General features: G+C 34.8%; 1 protein-coding gene across 2 annotated transcripts in view; it reads right to left on the bottom strand.

The window, feature by feature from the left end:
- Nucleotides 1-231: 231 nt before the first annotated feature.
- Nucleotides 232-16,965, bottom strand: part of ZNF568 (zinc finger protein 568) — an 85,487-nt gene continuing 68,753 nt past the window's right edge. For both annotated transcript variants that reach the window (XM_077133386.1, XM_077133387.1), the window contains exons 4-6: nucleotides 15,019-15,145; nucleotides 14,646-14,741; nucleotides 232-5,149 (exon numbers count right to left, since the gene is read on the bottom strand). In XM_077133386.1, coding sequence (XP_076989501.1) covers nucleotides 3,576-5,149; nucleotides 14,646-14,741; nucleotides 15,019-15,145 — 1,797 coding nt within the window. In that variant the 3' untranslated portion in view covers nucleotides 232-3,575. The remainder of the gene's footprint in view (nucleotides 5,150-14,645; nucleotides 14,742-15,018; nucleotides 15,146-16,965) is intronic.

Raw genomic sequence — 16,965 nt, forward strand, 5'->3', positions numbered from 1 at the left:
AAGAGGGGTGGTGGTGTAAACTATTCCCAACTTTGCATTTCTACTCCAGAATTCTCCTAGCGATCAGGCTGAAATGACCCATGGTGGGACTATGCCTGAGGTTGCATTCTGATATTTCCTCTTTCATTTTCTTCTTCTTCGATGCCCTGTTTTTTTTAGGTTTTTCTTAATAAATCCCTTGCATGTGAATCCTCATTTCAAGGTCTGTTTCTGGGAAATGCAAACAAAAAGATTGTTCACAAGCAGAACTTGATTCCATTACCTGATCTTTACCCCAAAATGCTCCTCTCTGATCTGCTGCATTTTTAAGCCAATTGTTCATCATTCAGTTTCTCCCCCTAAACCATAAATGTCACCCCTTATTCTTTTTGCCTCCTCTTTTACATCAGCAAATTTTATTCATTCACCTCCAAAATACATCTCAAATCTACCAATTTCTACTGATGTATCTCTAATTCAAACCACCATTAATATTTTTTATTTCATGTGTGCCAAGGTCATTTTCAGGAAATGGACATTTTGAAGTTGAAAAAAGAATAAAATCTAGAATAGAAACTCTACAGGCAGCAGTTCATGTATATCCAGGTAAACAGGGATTACCATGCTTTAATTAATGATTTTTCAGATGCTACCTCGACCACTTATCTTATTACTTAAACCCTTTAGGGTAGGGAAAAAAAATACCCCAAATAAATGAATTTAAAGAGCTCAGATCACCCACTTGCTGACACAGATTCAGTAAAACATCTTTCCTATATTTTAGGTTGAGGTTAACCCTCAAGTACTTAACCTCACCTGATAAGCACAGCCATTCTTATTGGCTGAAAGAGGTACCTTATGAACCTTAAGTGAAACATTAAATTGCTCTAGTGACTTTGAAGCCATGCAAAGGAATGGGCAGAGGACCTAAGGCATATAAAGTATGGGTCAAACAAACATGAAGAAGAAAATCAGAGATAAAATGACAGTTTAGACAAAAAACAAAGTCTTGCAAATAATAGTACACAGGTTTTCTAGTGTGGGCAACACATGAACTTTGAAGCTATTTTTTTTTTAAAAGAGGACTACAAGTGTTAAGTGTGCTTTCAAAACTGGATTTAGTATATAACCTTCTAAAGAAGAGACTATTAAATAATAATATTCATTTAAATATTTAAATTTTGGTAAATTTTTGTTTCCATAAAAATCGGCACCTACTGATAAGTCCTAAGTCACTGTAAATCTTTTAGGATAGCTAATAAAATCCAAATATTGATGTAGTCATGACTGTATTTCACAACTTTCATTTGAATAGGAAAGAATTTTGTGATATGAGGTTTCCAAATAAATCAGATGATGTTCAAATATAAAAGCCAAAGATCCTTTTTGATCAACACCCCCAATCCCAATCTCCTTTAAAAAAGGCATTAATGACTTCCTTTAAATCATAATATTTTGGAGATGACATAATAAAAAATTACTCTTAGTAAGGGTTGGTTCATGTACTGTTATAAATAATAGCAGTTTTAGAGGAACACTAGAAGAACTCTAAATATATTGCCCAGAACTCTAAAGTTACTGCTCAGGGAGCACTTGTGGATAAGGACCACAAGTAGTATACCATAACTCTAAAGTTACTGCTCAGGATCTGAGACCACCCCCAACCATCCCACCATTTCCAAACAAAACTAGAGAGGCTGATTAAGTCAAGGGTTGTGGAAATAAGAAAATGATCTGTAGGTTAAGAATGAAGCAATTTTATTTATACAATTGCTTATGGCTGCCTCAAAGAAATAAAAAGGCTTTCTTATTTCAAAGTATTTTAATAATTAACAATAACATTAATGATTATGGGTGGTCATATGGAAACTTACAGGGCAAGAAAACTAATATCCTAGAGACAGTTTCTCATAAAAACCATATTCTCCCGATAATGACTCTACATATTATTCAGTAGTATACTAGGAGCTAAATAAATCTGTTGTCAAATAATGCTAAACATACTCAGAGGATAGGGACCACAAGTAGTATATCATGATGTCATGGAACAGTAAATGACAATTTTTGACTTGTTACAGTTGCCTCATTTGCAAAGTTTTAATAAAGTAATTATATATTTACTTGAATCTAAGACACTATTGGCTGAAATGAGTCCCAATTTCAAAATGTTAAAATGTAAAAAATATGTATTACAGAATAATATGTTAATCTCATATTAAAAACAGGACTACCTGTTTTTGGGAGATATCTTTGATGAAATAGCATTTGATAGGGCATATGTATCTATTATAATATTTTTTCTTTAGGCACAGGCTTTCCCCTGGCCCTTTAATTCGGAGAAATAACTAGAAAAACACTATTAAGACACCCACATACCATCGCACATCCATTAATTTTTAAGATTTATTTTGTATGCTACAAGTGTTGTTTTTTAAGGCATAAAGAATTACAAATAATGCTAAATTAAAGCATGAACATCCCAATCCCAATCTCCTGCCAGACACAACCACTATCAATAATTTGGTGTGTATCTTTCTAATCCATTTAAAATAGTTTTACAGACATACATGTACCAGCAATAAAAACAGAATTTTGTTATTTGCAAATATTTTCATTCCAATTTACATGAGCGGCATTATATAATATGTATCATCTGTACCTTGATTTTCTTCAACTCGGTTCTGTTTCCAATAACTATCCATGTTTAAAAATATGGATGTACTTCATTGCTTTCAACTGCCATATAGCATTTTATCATTTGACTATATTTTATTCATCTATTACCTCATTGATAAATATTTATTTGTTTTCAATTTACATATATAATTTTATGTATCTTTAAAGCATATTGTGAGTTCCTTTAGGATGTATATCCAGAAGTGGAACTGCAGGGTTATTATGTCTTTTAAAAAATGCTTCTCTGCCTCAAAGTCTTAAGGACAGTATCTTGTATTTTCCCCCCAAAGTTTTAGTTTGGCTTTTCACATTCCAGTGTTCAAGTCCTTTGGAATTATATTTCTTTAAATGGTGTGAGGTTATATGTAATTTTATTTTATTTTCCCTAATATGGAGAGTCAAATACTCCAACAACTTTTATTGACCAGGCCATCATTTCCCTACTGACTCATGATATGTTACCTAACACATTTATTCTGGGGTCTGTTTCAAGACACTCTAATCTATAAAACCTGTTTATTTACCTATTTAATGCATTAATCCCACTTACTTTTTAATGACTATGATTTTATAGTACATGTATATATGGTATAGGGTTCTTTTAAAAATTGTTCTCTGTTCTTTTTAAAAACTGACTCAGCATTCCACAGATTCTATGAATTTTAGAATCATTTTGTAAAGTTCCTAGGAAATTCTTGTTAAACTACATTAAGTCTGTAGACTAATTTCAGGAGAATTTACATTTTTTTGATATTGGACTTTTTCATTTAGTTACTTCCTTTGCCCTTCAACAAAGCTTTACTCTTTTTCCATAAAGATCTTGTGTATCTTTTATCAAATTTACTCCAAGATATTTTTAAAGTTAGGTAGAACATGGGTTGAAATTAAGAGACGACCTTAATTTCTCTTTCTTCTCTTATTCAGTATACTATGTGTTTCTCACCTGTATGACCTCTCTTATGTATAGAAAGGGATGCTCTTTGAGAGAATGCTTTACCACATTCATTACATTCAAAGGGTTTCTCACCAGTATGACTTCTCATATGTATAATAAGTAATGAGCACTGAGAGAAGGCTTTTCCACATTTACTACATTCATAGGGTTTCTCTCCCGTATGACTTCTCACATGAAGAGTAAGGGATGAGATTCGAGAGAAGGCTTTACCACAGTCATTACATTTAAATGGTTTCTCTCCAGTATGAATTTTCTCATGTTCAAGGAGATTTTGCCTCTGACTAAAAGCTTTTCCACATTGGTTACAATGATAGGGTTTCTCTCCGGTATGAATTTTCTCATGTTCAGTGAGATTTGATTTCTGACTAAAGGCTTTTTCACATACTGTACATGCATAGGGTTTTTCACCTGTATGAATTCTCTGGTGTCGAATGAGATTTGACATCTGAATAAATGCTTTCCCACATTCATTACATTCATAAGGCTTCTCTCCAGTATGAATTTTCTGATGTGTAATGAGATTTTCTTTTCGGCTGAAGGCTTTCCCACATTCATTACATTCATAAGGTTTCTCAGCTGTATGATTTCTCATATGTACAGTGAGGGATGAACTTTGAGAGAATGCTTTCCCACATTCACTACATACATAGGGCTTCTCACCTGTATGACTTCTCATATGTATAATAAATACTGAGCATTGAGAAAAGGCTTTTCCACACTTATTACATTTATAGGGTTTCTCTCCTGTGTGACTTCTCATATGTAGAGTAACAGATGACATTCGAGAAAAAGCTCTACCACATTCATTACATGCATAGGGTTTCTCCCCAGTATGAATTTTCTCATGTTCAATAAGGTTTTGCTTTTGGCTGAAGGATTTCCCACATTCTTTACATTCATAGGGCTTTTCTCCAGTGTGAATTCTCTCGTGTTCAATAAGATTTGATTTCTGACTGAAGGCTTTCCAACAATCTTTACATGCATAAGGTTTCTCCCCAGTATGAATTCTCTGGTGTCTAATAAGGTTTGACATCTGGATGAAAGCCTTTCCACAATCACTACACTGATAAGGTTTTTCCCCAGTATGAATTTTTTGATGTGTAATTAGATTTTCCTTTCTGCTGAAGGCTTTTCCACATTCCTTACAATCATAGGGTTTCTCTCCACCATGAATTCTTTCATGTCTGATGAGGTCAAATTTATGACTGAACTCTTGTCCACATTGATTACATTTAAAAGGAATTACAACATGTGATGAGCAATGGTAAAATGGTTTCTCATGCTCATTATATTCATAATTCTTCTCTCTTACAGAGCCTTTCTCACTACTCAGTGAGACTGAATTATGTTCCAAACACTTATATTCACAGAAGCTTTGTCTAGAAGTAAGGATGTCTGAACTAAGAGGAAATACTTGTGTAACTTTTTTACACTCACTGACTTTTTCCTTAATCAGAGTTTTCTTGGAGATGGATGTGACTTTTTTCCTCACAAGTGTTTCCTGTTTCTTCTTGATCTGTTCATCAACTTCCCAAACTTCTAAAATGGAGGACCAAAAATTATTACTTGTGAATTTTCTTCTACTGAACTATTAATAACATTTAAGAAATTTGCTAATGTAGAGCTAAATCTTTAATGTTGGCCCTAATCTTCCAATACGAGCAAAATTCAAAGTGTAAATGTCCCTAGTTTCTAAGGATTGATAAGGTAACTCCTATAGAAAATAGTATGGAGAGAAAACTGATATTTATAGGCCCAAGGAGCTCTGATTGCTTTTTTTTTTTTGGCATGGGCAGGCTGTGGGAATCAAACCCGGGTCTCTGGCATGGCATGTGAGAATTCTGCCCAGTTGTACCACCCTTTGATTGCTTTTTAATGTCCCTGCACACTACAGAAATCAGCAAAATGGACAGAATAATTAAGATGAAAGGACAAACACATGACTGAATAGGAAGTCAAATAACTACAGAATAAAATTAACACTCATGGTAAAACACAGTGGATTGATTATATCTCTTTCTCTTCCTTCCTAAAATTTCATTAAAATGAGAGAAAAAGAATAAAGGGTCAAACCCATAAGACAAAGAAAACAGAATTGTAAACAAGGGCAAACAAAGATTCAACAAAATACTGGAAGATGAAAGGTGTATGGAAAACTATAAACTGATGGCAGAGCCAAGAAGCTAAACAAAGTACCCTGAAGGTAGAAAATGCCAATAAGGAACAAAATAATTTGGCCATTCACTGGAAAAGCTTAAGAATGGAGGATTTGGATACTCAAATGACAGGGATAAGAATGGGGCTGAAAGAAGAGGGTTACTTTCTTTCAAGTCTGAATAGGAAACAGGACTCTATCAGCCAAATATCGTGGATCCACTTTGACAACATCTATTCCAACCTTCTTCTATGTTTTTCCATCCTGCAGAGGTTAAGAGAGCTAAAACCTAAATTTTCCAGACATACCTACATTTCTAGATATGATTTAGATATGCCATATAAGATATATCCATAACATTTCAATTAAAAACCGACTTAATAATTCAGAACACAGCAGTAAGGAAGACAGTGTCTATGTTTTAGAACCACACATACTCTCTGAGACCAATGGAAGAAAGGTTTATTTGGTTGGGACCTGAAATATTCTGTAGTGCATAATCTAATTCAACCTATCTGTATTTGAACAAGTGCAACACAGGGAGAACAGAATAAGAAAGAGGTCCTTTAATCCTGTATAGACTGTTGTAACGCCTGGAAGATCCTAGAGTATATCAAGCAGATAATCAACAAGTATTGGCAAAGCCCCCTGAGGGAGGGGAGAAAGAATATAGAACTATGAAGCCTTAACATCAGGGAATCCCCTGATACTGTGTCAAACTTAAGGGACACCCAAATCAATAGGCCACGCCCTCGATCATGAAGCTAACTCTTGTGACGCTTATGTAGGTAACGGAGAAGCTTAGACTACCAATAGGCATGCCTAAGAGTTACTTCTGGAGGGCCTTTTTTGTTGCTCAGATGTGGCCTCACTCTCTCTAAGCCCAACACTGCAAGTAAAATCACTGTCCTCCCCACTATGTGGGACACGACATCCAGGAGTGAAAGTCTCCCTGGCAACATGGGAGATGATTCCCAGGGATGAATCTAGACCTGACCCTGTGGGATCAATAATTTCATCCTGACTAAAAGGGGGAAAAGAAGTGTAATTATTAAGTATCAGTGGCAGAGAGAATTCAAATAGAATCGAGAGGCTACTCTGATGTTGCTCTTAAGCAGGGTTCAGTTAGACCTTGCTACCTATCATAACCTGCCAATCCTCAACCAAGACCATTCCAGCCAATCCAAAAGAACACCTAGGGCAATTTATAAGATTCCACAAGGGTTCCAGGCACTAGAGTAACCTTCCAGAAACCTAGCTCAGCCTCTCCAGGACATCAGATAGTTCCTCCCTATCCCATATTAGTGACAGACCCTTCCAATATCAAAAATTTAGAATTGTCATAGCCCAAACACCCCTAAAGAGAGGGATGGAATGATCAAAAGTTATGGTGGCATTATATAGAGAAGATAGGACTTAACAAATGAATATGAATGCTGATTCATTACATTGATATCTCTTTTAGTCTCCAGTATTTTAGAATAGCTAGAAGTAAAAACCTAAAATTGTGGAATTGCAACCCATGTCAAAATCTGAAATATGTTCTCCAACTAATTGCAGTGCTGTGTTTTGAAATTTATAGCTTTTTTGTACATGTCATTTTTTATTTAAAAAAAAAGGAAAAAAGTAGATTGTGAAGATAAAACAATATTTAAGCCCTCTAGCCTCCTATATTCTAGAGCAGTTAGAAGGAAAAATATAAGAGGATCATATGGTATTCCATGACAAACTCTGGGATCTGTTCTGTAACTCCTTGTTGAAGAGTGCTTTGAAAACTATTGCTTTTTAATTTCTTTGCTTTGTATGTATGTTACACTACACAATAAAAAGTTAAAATAAATAAATAAAAATAAGGACTAGCTGTTGAATTATAAGATCATCTCTGCATCTTTTGACACTATCATTTAGATTTTAAATTATGGATGGGATATATTATATTATTGGATTTTTGTAACACTAAAATATAAAACTTTTCCAGTCTAAGAAAACAAAAACTGACTTGAGTGTAAAGAGACTAGGCATGAGGCATTTATTATGTTTATGACATTTTAGCAGAAGTGGTTCTGGAGCCCAGAGTTTTGTTGTGGCATCTCCTGGTAATTATATAAATAAGTCGAAGATGGCCTTTGTTTATGGGCCTTATGCATTGTTTACTTCTTCAAAGCAGTTTGGGTCTGTTAAAAAAAAAACCTGCTGACAACAAACACAAATTCTTACACATCCAATTGTTTAAAAAATAGCCAAATATAAGCAAAATTTTTTGCCATTTATAGCTGGCCTGCTTTGCATATCCTGCTGAAAAATGCCCAACATCTGAGAGCCAGGAATAAGATAAAATACTGCAGTTATAAAGCCCTAAGTCATTTCAGTGTCTTGGAGCAATTTGGTCCATAGGCTCCTCATCATGCTGTTTTATAGTTTTGACTTTGGAACCATGTAAATACTTTTTCATTTTTAAAACATTCAATAAAAAAGTATAAAAAGCCCAAGAAATCCTACCTTTTGAAAACAAATGGAAATGAGTAAATCTATATATCAAGTTAGTGCCATAATCACACACAGAAGAATTATTTCAAATGACTTTAAAATACAGTATGTTGACTGTACATTTCTAGTAGAATATAACCTAAGGGAGGAAAAACCCATAAAGAAATCTTAAACTACATTGAGTAATACTGATATCAATCTTAATGAGAGAGAGAGAGAGGGAGGGAGGGAGGGAGAGAAGGAAGGAAAGAAAGAGAAAGAGACAGAGAAAGAAAGAGAGAGAGAAATCAGTTTTGCCCTCCAAAGGATTATTTGGCAATGCCTGGAAGACATTTTTGATTGTCACAATGTGGGAGGAGAGCAATGTTACTGGCATCTAGTGGACAGAAGCAGGGATGCTGCTAAAGACCCTAGAAAACACAGGACAGTTCTCATGCCCCCAATAAAGAATTTCCAAAATACCAACAATGATGATGTTCAAAAATGTTGATGTTATTAGGAAAAAGATTTTCAGCATAAGAGATAAGAGATTAAATATAAATTTTAAAAAATTAAGCACAATGGAAGTATTAAGTGTTCAAGAAGCATGATGTATTCAACCTACTCTAAATGTTTAAAAAATTAATGTATAAATAGATTGACAAACAGATAGATAGAATGATACAGAAACCGGCAAAATGTTTAAATTGGTGGATGTGGGTATTTAGAGGTGAGTGAGAGGTATGTTGGGGTTTTCTGTATGGGCTTTGTATTTTTTTTTGTACGCTGTGTGGCAAGTTCACATTTCATTTTTTTTCCATTTGAGTATCCATTTTGCTGTACCATTTGTTGATCATTCGGTTGGTTGGTTCGTTTGATTGTTTGTTTGCTTTGGGAAGTGATTCAGATGTTCTCAGCCTGATCCATGTATTTTAAAGATACATGTGCCATGTACCATCTCTGGCCAAAGATGAGATGATTTGACTATCAAAATAATGAATTACTATTATGAAGCTCAAGTTGCATAAATATAAATGTATGGATCTATAATGATTTAAGTTAGTGAACTGTGGGAATTGCTAGGGTATTAATCATTACTTGAAAGATCTTAATGGGAAAAAAATCCTGTCCTGTATAAAGTAGAGCAATAAAATAGTTCATAAGAACATTCTCCTTTATGGGGGAATTCCTGCTAATAAAAGCAGAAGGAACGCCTAATAAAATAATGGATCTAGGCAATTATCGTCAAGGCTGCCAAAACCCTTAAGTGAAAGGTTAATGGAGATCTTTAAAATATATGGATCAGGCTGAGAACATCTGAATCTACTGATTAATCTTCATATCTCTAAGAGGTAAATAAACAGGCAGGTAAAATGTAAAATATATACACAGCACAACCTATGAGGTATTCTTACCAAAGAATCTAACTTGAATCTAATTAAAGCCAGATTATAAGAAAAAAGGGAATGAGATCTATGTTAAACAATATCAGGATGAAGCAAATTACCAAATAAAGAATACGAGACATTATAAAGTAAGGGTAGGCAAACTTCAGCCATAGCTTGATTTTGTTTGAAAGTTGGAAAAACAAACAAAAAACCCCGCAAGACCAGTGTAATGAATTAATTAATGTTGTTAGGTGTAGGAAAGATAATATTGTGATTATATTATTTTTAAAATTTTATTTGCTGGGGATACATACTGTAGTATTTAAGGGTGAAATCTAAAACAGGTCAGGGCAGGCCACAGTGGCTCAGCATGCAGAGTTCTCGCCTGCCAAGTCGGAGACCCGGGTTCGATTCCCATTGTCTGCCCATGTAAAAAAAAAAAAAAACAGGCCAGAGAAAAGGCAAAACAACAAAACAAAACTGGACTGCAGGAGCAAAGCTGGCAAGTAAACACGATCGGAAAAAGTTGAGAATTTCGAAGCTGAATGATGAATACAGAAGATTTATCATACTATTCTCTTTACTTTTGTGTATGTGTGAAAACTTTCCTACTATACTTTTAAGTTGCAGTATAAGCATATTTATTTAGAGATATGGAGGTCAATACCAAAATAAATAGTTAAATAGGCTGAAAATAATTTCCTAAAGGAAATGAAATGTGAGGTCAGAAAAGGTAAGTCTTATATTTCTGTAATTTTGAGAAAAATTGAAAATGTATATTAAAAGGGAAAGAAATGTTAAAAATAAATAACAGTAGCATTCAGTTTGGAGAAGCAACTAATAATCCAACTTCTCATTACCTTTGCCTAGATTAGATGTTGTATGATCCTTAAAAACCTATTTTTTGTGCATTCTGAATAATATGATTTCTATATAAACAAACTTGAAACTTAAGCCTGTCTGAATTAAATGCAAACCATTGTTGGTAAGAACTATTGAAGAGACCCCAACTTTTTATCTAATTGTAATTCATTCTAATATAGGCCTAAAGAACAAAGCATATACGTATCCAATGGAAAGTGTAAAATAAATCAGAAGCAAGCAATCATTGCTCAAGATCTGATTTACTGCAATATTCTTATAGTGGGTACTATCATTTTGTTCTATATTTATTTTTGGACCCTGAACCTGTCCATGCCACCAAATCCTGTCACTTTGTTTTTCTGCTTTCATCATGGCTGACATACTATCACCCAAAATGACAACCATTTTTTTACATCATTAGTCCTACATTGGTTTTCCATATCCCTGGCATTCTATCAACTATGAGTAACTCTGAGTTCAGATAATTAGTCATTTTTAACCTTTATATTCAGTTATCTTATGAACCTCTGCTTACAACTAACCACTGTAACCTTGCTGCCACCATGTAAAATGCAAAACTATAGTTTCAATAAAAAAAAGAAAATATTAAACTGACTTGTCAATATTTTTCTGAAATATAAGAGAGGGAAAAGAAAGCTGGCAAACCTCAGAACTCTCTGATGCTATACTGGATAACCCATCCTCCATTCCACTAACTCCTTACAATCATCTCCTCCAATTAGGCCACGATTTTAAGTTTATTCCACAAATGTGTCATGCTAATTTTATTCTCCTAACTTTTGTTATGTTTTTCTCATTAAGTATGCTTTAGGAAGCTATAACTCTTTTAGAAAAAGAGATTCAACACAAAGCTCTCCTAAAAAAGAGAGAAAGAAAGGAAGAAAGATAACACTTTCTTTATGTTATTATTCTCTTTGGTAGCCCTTTTCTTAAAACTTTTTAATGTATTCACTGTCTGATTCACTCATTTACTAAACAAATGCTTTGCATGCAGTTTACGATTTCAACAGTATTTCATGTGGCTATGCCCTGCCTTCCTGTCTCTAACTTTTAGTGCTTCTGCATTTCTTTTGAAGGTCTGTAGGTATATATTTTAAAACAGCAAAAACAACAAAAAACTCTCCAAACATAGCTCTACATCAATCATAACATCATTTAAAAGAAGAATAAGACATAGTCCTTTCTTTCGCTCATCTGTTTTATAATTCAAGTCTAAAACATCAAAGTGTGAAAACACATATGACAGTCTATGATTTCAGATTCCAAATCACTCTGGTAGTCATGAAGTAGAATGCTGATTCAGAGATGGGAGATCTAGCACTCTGAAAGTGCTAGAAATTGAGTTCAAGGTTAAATGACTGCCAGAATCTCAATAGGTAGAACACTCATAATTAAAGGTACAGATGTGAAGAATTTCACAATTGTGAGTCATTAAAGATACAAGGTTGTCATTTATGGAGTAAAGTGACATACCAATTTAAAGACATGAATAGCCACATGATGAAATTACATAAAAGAAAAAGGAATTCCTCATGTAAGTTAGAACTGCTTTGAGTGTTAGTTTAGCACATACTGAGAAAAGTGGTCATATAAAAGACATTTCAGAAACAAAGTAAAAACAAACAGGAATGAGGAGAAATCAGAATCCTTTAGAAAGGAGCGACAAAAAGCGATTTACAGAAAGGGCAATACATATGATCAAAGAGGACTTCCTCCTAATAAAGGAAGAATTAAGCATCTCTACCCTCTCTTTGCAAACATGGAGAATGACAAACAAAGAATGAGAAAAATAAATTAAGTCCTTGTTGAAACTAAAACTAAACTCCAACTCCATATGTAAGGAAAGAACAAAAGACAGCATGGACCAGGCAGCAGAAGAACTCTAGACACAGTTCCTCAGACAAAAAACATAGAGAAAAAAGTTTTCCCAAACAGGAGGTATGCCCTATCACTGACTCATCAAGTCCTGTTTTACAACAATGGGGTCCAGAGGTGTTGCGAGTGGTGGTAGAAACATCATGGATGGCATCTGGCATTGCCAAATAGTAGAGAAGACAGGGTTAATGAGGAGATACAAGGAGCCATTGTTCTTGTACAAAGCAGTCTGTTGGTGTGAGAAGGTGAAGATACACTTTGTGCACCAGAGGAACCATGCAAATGATAATCTCTCCTTGACTGAGGAGAAGTAAAGGTTAAAACAACTCTCAACTCAAAATCTTGTATAAGAGACTTCCACGTAGCTCACAGCATTTTTCTGAACAACCTCTAACACTATCCTTGAAAGAAGAGGAAGAAACACCCTCAAGCAAAGATAAGAACTGATAATTGAAAAAGAAGCCAGTACCAGACCTATACAATCATGTTACCAGAAGCAAAAAACATGAATCCACAGGAAAAACTGAAACTGATTGATTAACATTAAGACATGGCCTCATAAAGTTCTGAAGCTTTAAAGAAAAAGAACCTAGAGTGTCAAGGCAAATAACTAAGTGACCTATGAGGAGTAACAATCAAGCTTCAGACTTCTCCAAGTAATATTCAAAGCTAGGTGACAGTAGAAAATTGCCTAAAGTCTTTGGGGAAGTATTATCAAATGGTAGAACCATTTTGGAAAACAGTTTGGCAGTTTCTTAAGAAGTTAAACATAACACCTTCTATATGATCTGATCATTCCTTTATTAGGTATCTATCCAAGAGAAAAGTAAATATATGTCCATACAGAGACTTCTACACAAATGTTCACAGAAGTTGTCTATAAAGTCCTCTGGGAAAGAACGTATGGATCAGAATTTTATACTGTCAACTATCAAATATAAAGATTTTAAAAAAAGATAGTTTTACATGCAAAACCACAGGGACTCTTGTTTCCAATAGTTATAAGATCTATGAGGACAGGGACTTTGTTGTGTACACTGTCATGGGCCCATGCCCAGAATGGCACTTTATCTTTATTGTTACAGCTATAAATGTGTATTTCCTTCCTTCCTATCTTCTACCTGGTTGCTGATATATATATGAAAGCTACTGTTTTTGTTAATTTGATATATTATCATCTCACTGGATTCTCTTACTGTTTGTAGCACTTTTCCAATTGATTATCTTATGTTTTCCAGGGAAACAATCTTATCATATGTAAACACAGACAGTTTTATAGCTCCTTTCCAATTCTTAAAGTACTGATTTTACTCTTGTTTTATGCTTAGGCAAAAACTTAACAAGAAATATACAGAAGCTACAAGGGAAGACTTGAAAGATTTTCTGAAGAACACACAAGTATATAATCTGAACAAAGCAAAGCATGTTTTTGGACAGAAAGCCTCAACACCAAAGGATGCCAAATCTCCAAAAGTTTATTCATACATCTAACAAAAATTCCCAGAAAATTTTCAACAGGTTTTTTCTTAAAATTGACAGTGAGTCTAAACTACATATGGTAAAATAAACAATGAATAATATCACAAGATAACGCTAAAAAAAGAATTATATATGTCAGGGGAAAGGAAAGGACTAGGTGTCAAGAATGAGAGGGAGACCTACTTTTCAATGCATCTTTCAGACTATTTATGTTTTTTACCAAGTACGTATAATTTTCAAAAATTAAAGGACTAGAAGGTGAGACTAACCATGAAGGTGGTACCAATTTGTAGTCAGAAACCTTTAAAGCTGCAGGAGATTGAGAGGGTTCTGAAGCACAATTAGAAGTATGACTATCACACCTCTGAAGTTTTTCAAATGGAAAAAAGGAAAGAAATGAAAAGGAATCTAAGTATCAAGCTAACAAACCATGTTTTAAAAATACTACACATCCATGAAATATTGAATTGCATAAGAAAATAAAGGAGAGAGAGAGCCTAAGGAAAATAAAAAGGAACAATAATCTTGAAAGTAAGGTTGTTGGCATCCTGAAGGCAGATAAGTGAGGCTGCTGCCCTTTACAATTTGAAAAAGAAGATAGCACAAATATAGGAAGAATAGTACATGGAAATGTTACAGAAATCCAAGGCAGTCATACCATTTTTCATTCTAAAAGACCAGGGCCTTTAAGAAAATCTCCTTGGAAAATGTGAAATGGTATCAACCCCTCACTGAAGAACTGTCATATTCTTTCTCATTCAAAGATGACTAATTTTCACTTCTTTACCTGATTTATGCCTCCCAAACATTTCTTCCTCTACCACCCATGGCTCCTCTTCCTGTTCCAACTTGAAGATCACATCAGGTTTGGTGACTTGATAGCCTATTATGGGAAATGGCAAACATCATGTATGTTAATGCAGGGGACCAAAAAAAAAAAACAACCCAGATCTTGGGCTGAATCCTGAGGGCTTAGGACTTTTACAGGAACTTTCAAGGAAGCAAAATGACACAAAGTAACTAACTAGCCTTTATCTTGGAGGCTGGAGCACATACAGTTCATGAAAAAAGGGGAGGCCAGACTGATCTAGCCAGTAAAAGTTTTTACACATTTCTGAAAGGGAAAGGAATTCTGTATTAAATGGCAAAGCTATTCTTACCCACTGTGACTAGGTTGCTATAGTTCTCCAGCATCACATCCCGGTACAAATTTCTCTGAGCAGGTTTCATTTGATGCCAATCCTCCTGGGTAAGGTCCACAGCCACATCCTTAAAAGTCACTGTTTCCTGTAAAAACACAATTCTAATTAATTTGAAGTCATCAAAATTTGGCAATGCAGTTAAAACATATAAGGACTCACTTAGCTAACATTCATGGGTCAGAGGTGCTGAAAACTGTATAGCAGGTCTTCATATTTCCCTAATTTTGTATAATACTGTTGGGAAAAATAAGTTATAGTAGAAATACTTTGTAAAAGTATTTTAATTATTGGGTGAGCCAACTGATGAATTCACTGTCTATAATGAGAGAAGGTGGAGATGGTGGTCACTGAATTATTGGACTGTGACAGATGGACACCTGGCCAGGTGGTTGTATGATCTAGTAAGAAAAGGAAAATGGCAGAAGTTGAGGATAAAAGAAAAAGAAGGCAGAAGTAGGAAAGAGAGGTTTGAAGTCTGAACATGCAAAGTTTGAAATTCCTATAGGACTTTCAGATGGAAATATCAACTTGTAAATATAGAGAAAGGAAATGAGTATTTGTTAGCTGTAAATCCAAATAGAGATATGAATCCGTGGCCAAAGTATGTAAGTGGTTGTGAAGAACACACATGATGGGAACAGAGCTAAGGACACAATCAACAGTTAAGCAACAAAGAAATGGATTCAGGTTTTTGTTTATTTTACACACAAATAGAGGATTAGAATTAAAACAAAGAGAGTGGTGTAAACAGAAGCCAAGAAGCAAATTATCAAAGAGCTAATGATGAATTTTTGGAAAAGAATGTGATAATCACAGATATCTAACTCTTCTTCCATATTTAAAATCTCCGATAACCAAATAAGAAAAGAGACAAAATTTTCATCAACAAAGGTACTAAGAAAGAAAAGCAGCCACATATTTCAAACCTGGATGAATTTTCAAGAAATAGTACAATTATTTCTATTTTTTTAGAAAATAGAATGAGACGAGACAAATGAGAACTACAAATGGAAATTCCCAAGGGCTGAATCACAATGTTTATCAGAAACTATCTCTATGATGTTGAAACCATTATTATCAAAAATATCCTCATCATCATCATCTCCTGAGTACTTACTATGTACCAGGTATTGTCATAATTCTTTTAGATATATTAACTTTTTAAATTCTCCCAATGTTGTAGTCTACCAAAGCTGCCAGAATGCAACACACCAGAGATGGATTGGCTTTTAATAAAAAGGGATTTATTTAGTTAAAAATGTATAGTTCTTCAGAGGAAAGGCAGCTAACTTTCAACTAAGGTTATTTCTTACATGGGAAGACACAGGGCAGTCTCTGCTGGCCTTCTCTCCAGGCATCTGGGTACCAACAACTTTCCCTGGGGCGATTCCTTTCTGTATCTCCAAAGGCTCGGGCTGAGCTGCTGAGTGCTGAGATGAGGTATGCTGAGCTGCTTGGGCTGTGTTACATTAAGCTCTCTTATTTAAGCTTCCAGTCAACTAAATTAAACATCATTCATTGTACAATGCACACCTCCTAGCCAAATGCAGATGTAATCACCAACAGATGAGGTTCACAGGTCATTGGCTCATGTCCACAGCAATAGAACTAGGCACCTTCACCTGGCCAAGTTGACACCTAACCTAACTATCACACCCAATAAGGCTATAAAGTAGCTACTGTTACTTTCCATTTTAAAAGTGAGAAAGCTGGGGCTGAAGAGTAAGTCGCCCATGGTCACAAAGCTACTATATGACTGGGATTCCAGTTCAGGCAGTCTGGCCGCAGAGACCATGATCCTAACTAGCATACTACATTTCCTCTCCAAGACAGCAGGAAAAGGTTCAGAATCTCACAAACATCCCCTTATTTCAGCAGACAATTGGACACCGGAACTCCTATAAT

Source organism: Tamandua tetradactyla, chromosome 16 (genome assembly GCF_023851605.1).
Source record: "Tamandua tetradactyla isolate mTamTet1 chromosome 16, mTamTet1.pri, whole genome shotgun sequence".
Lineage (NCBI taxonomy): Eukaryota > Metazoa > Chordata > Mammalia > Pilosa > Myrmecophagidae > Tamandua > Tamandua tetradactyla.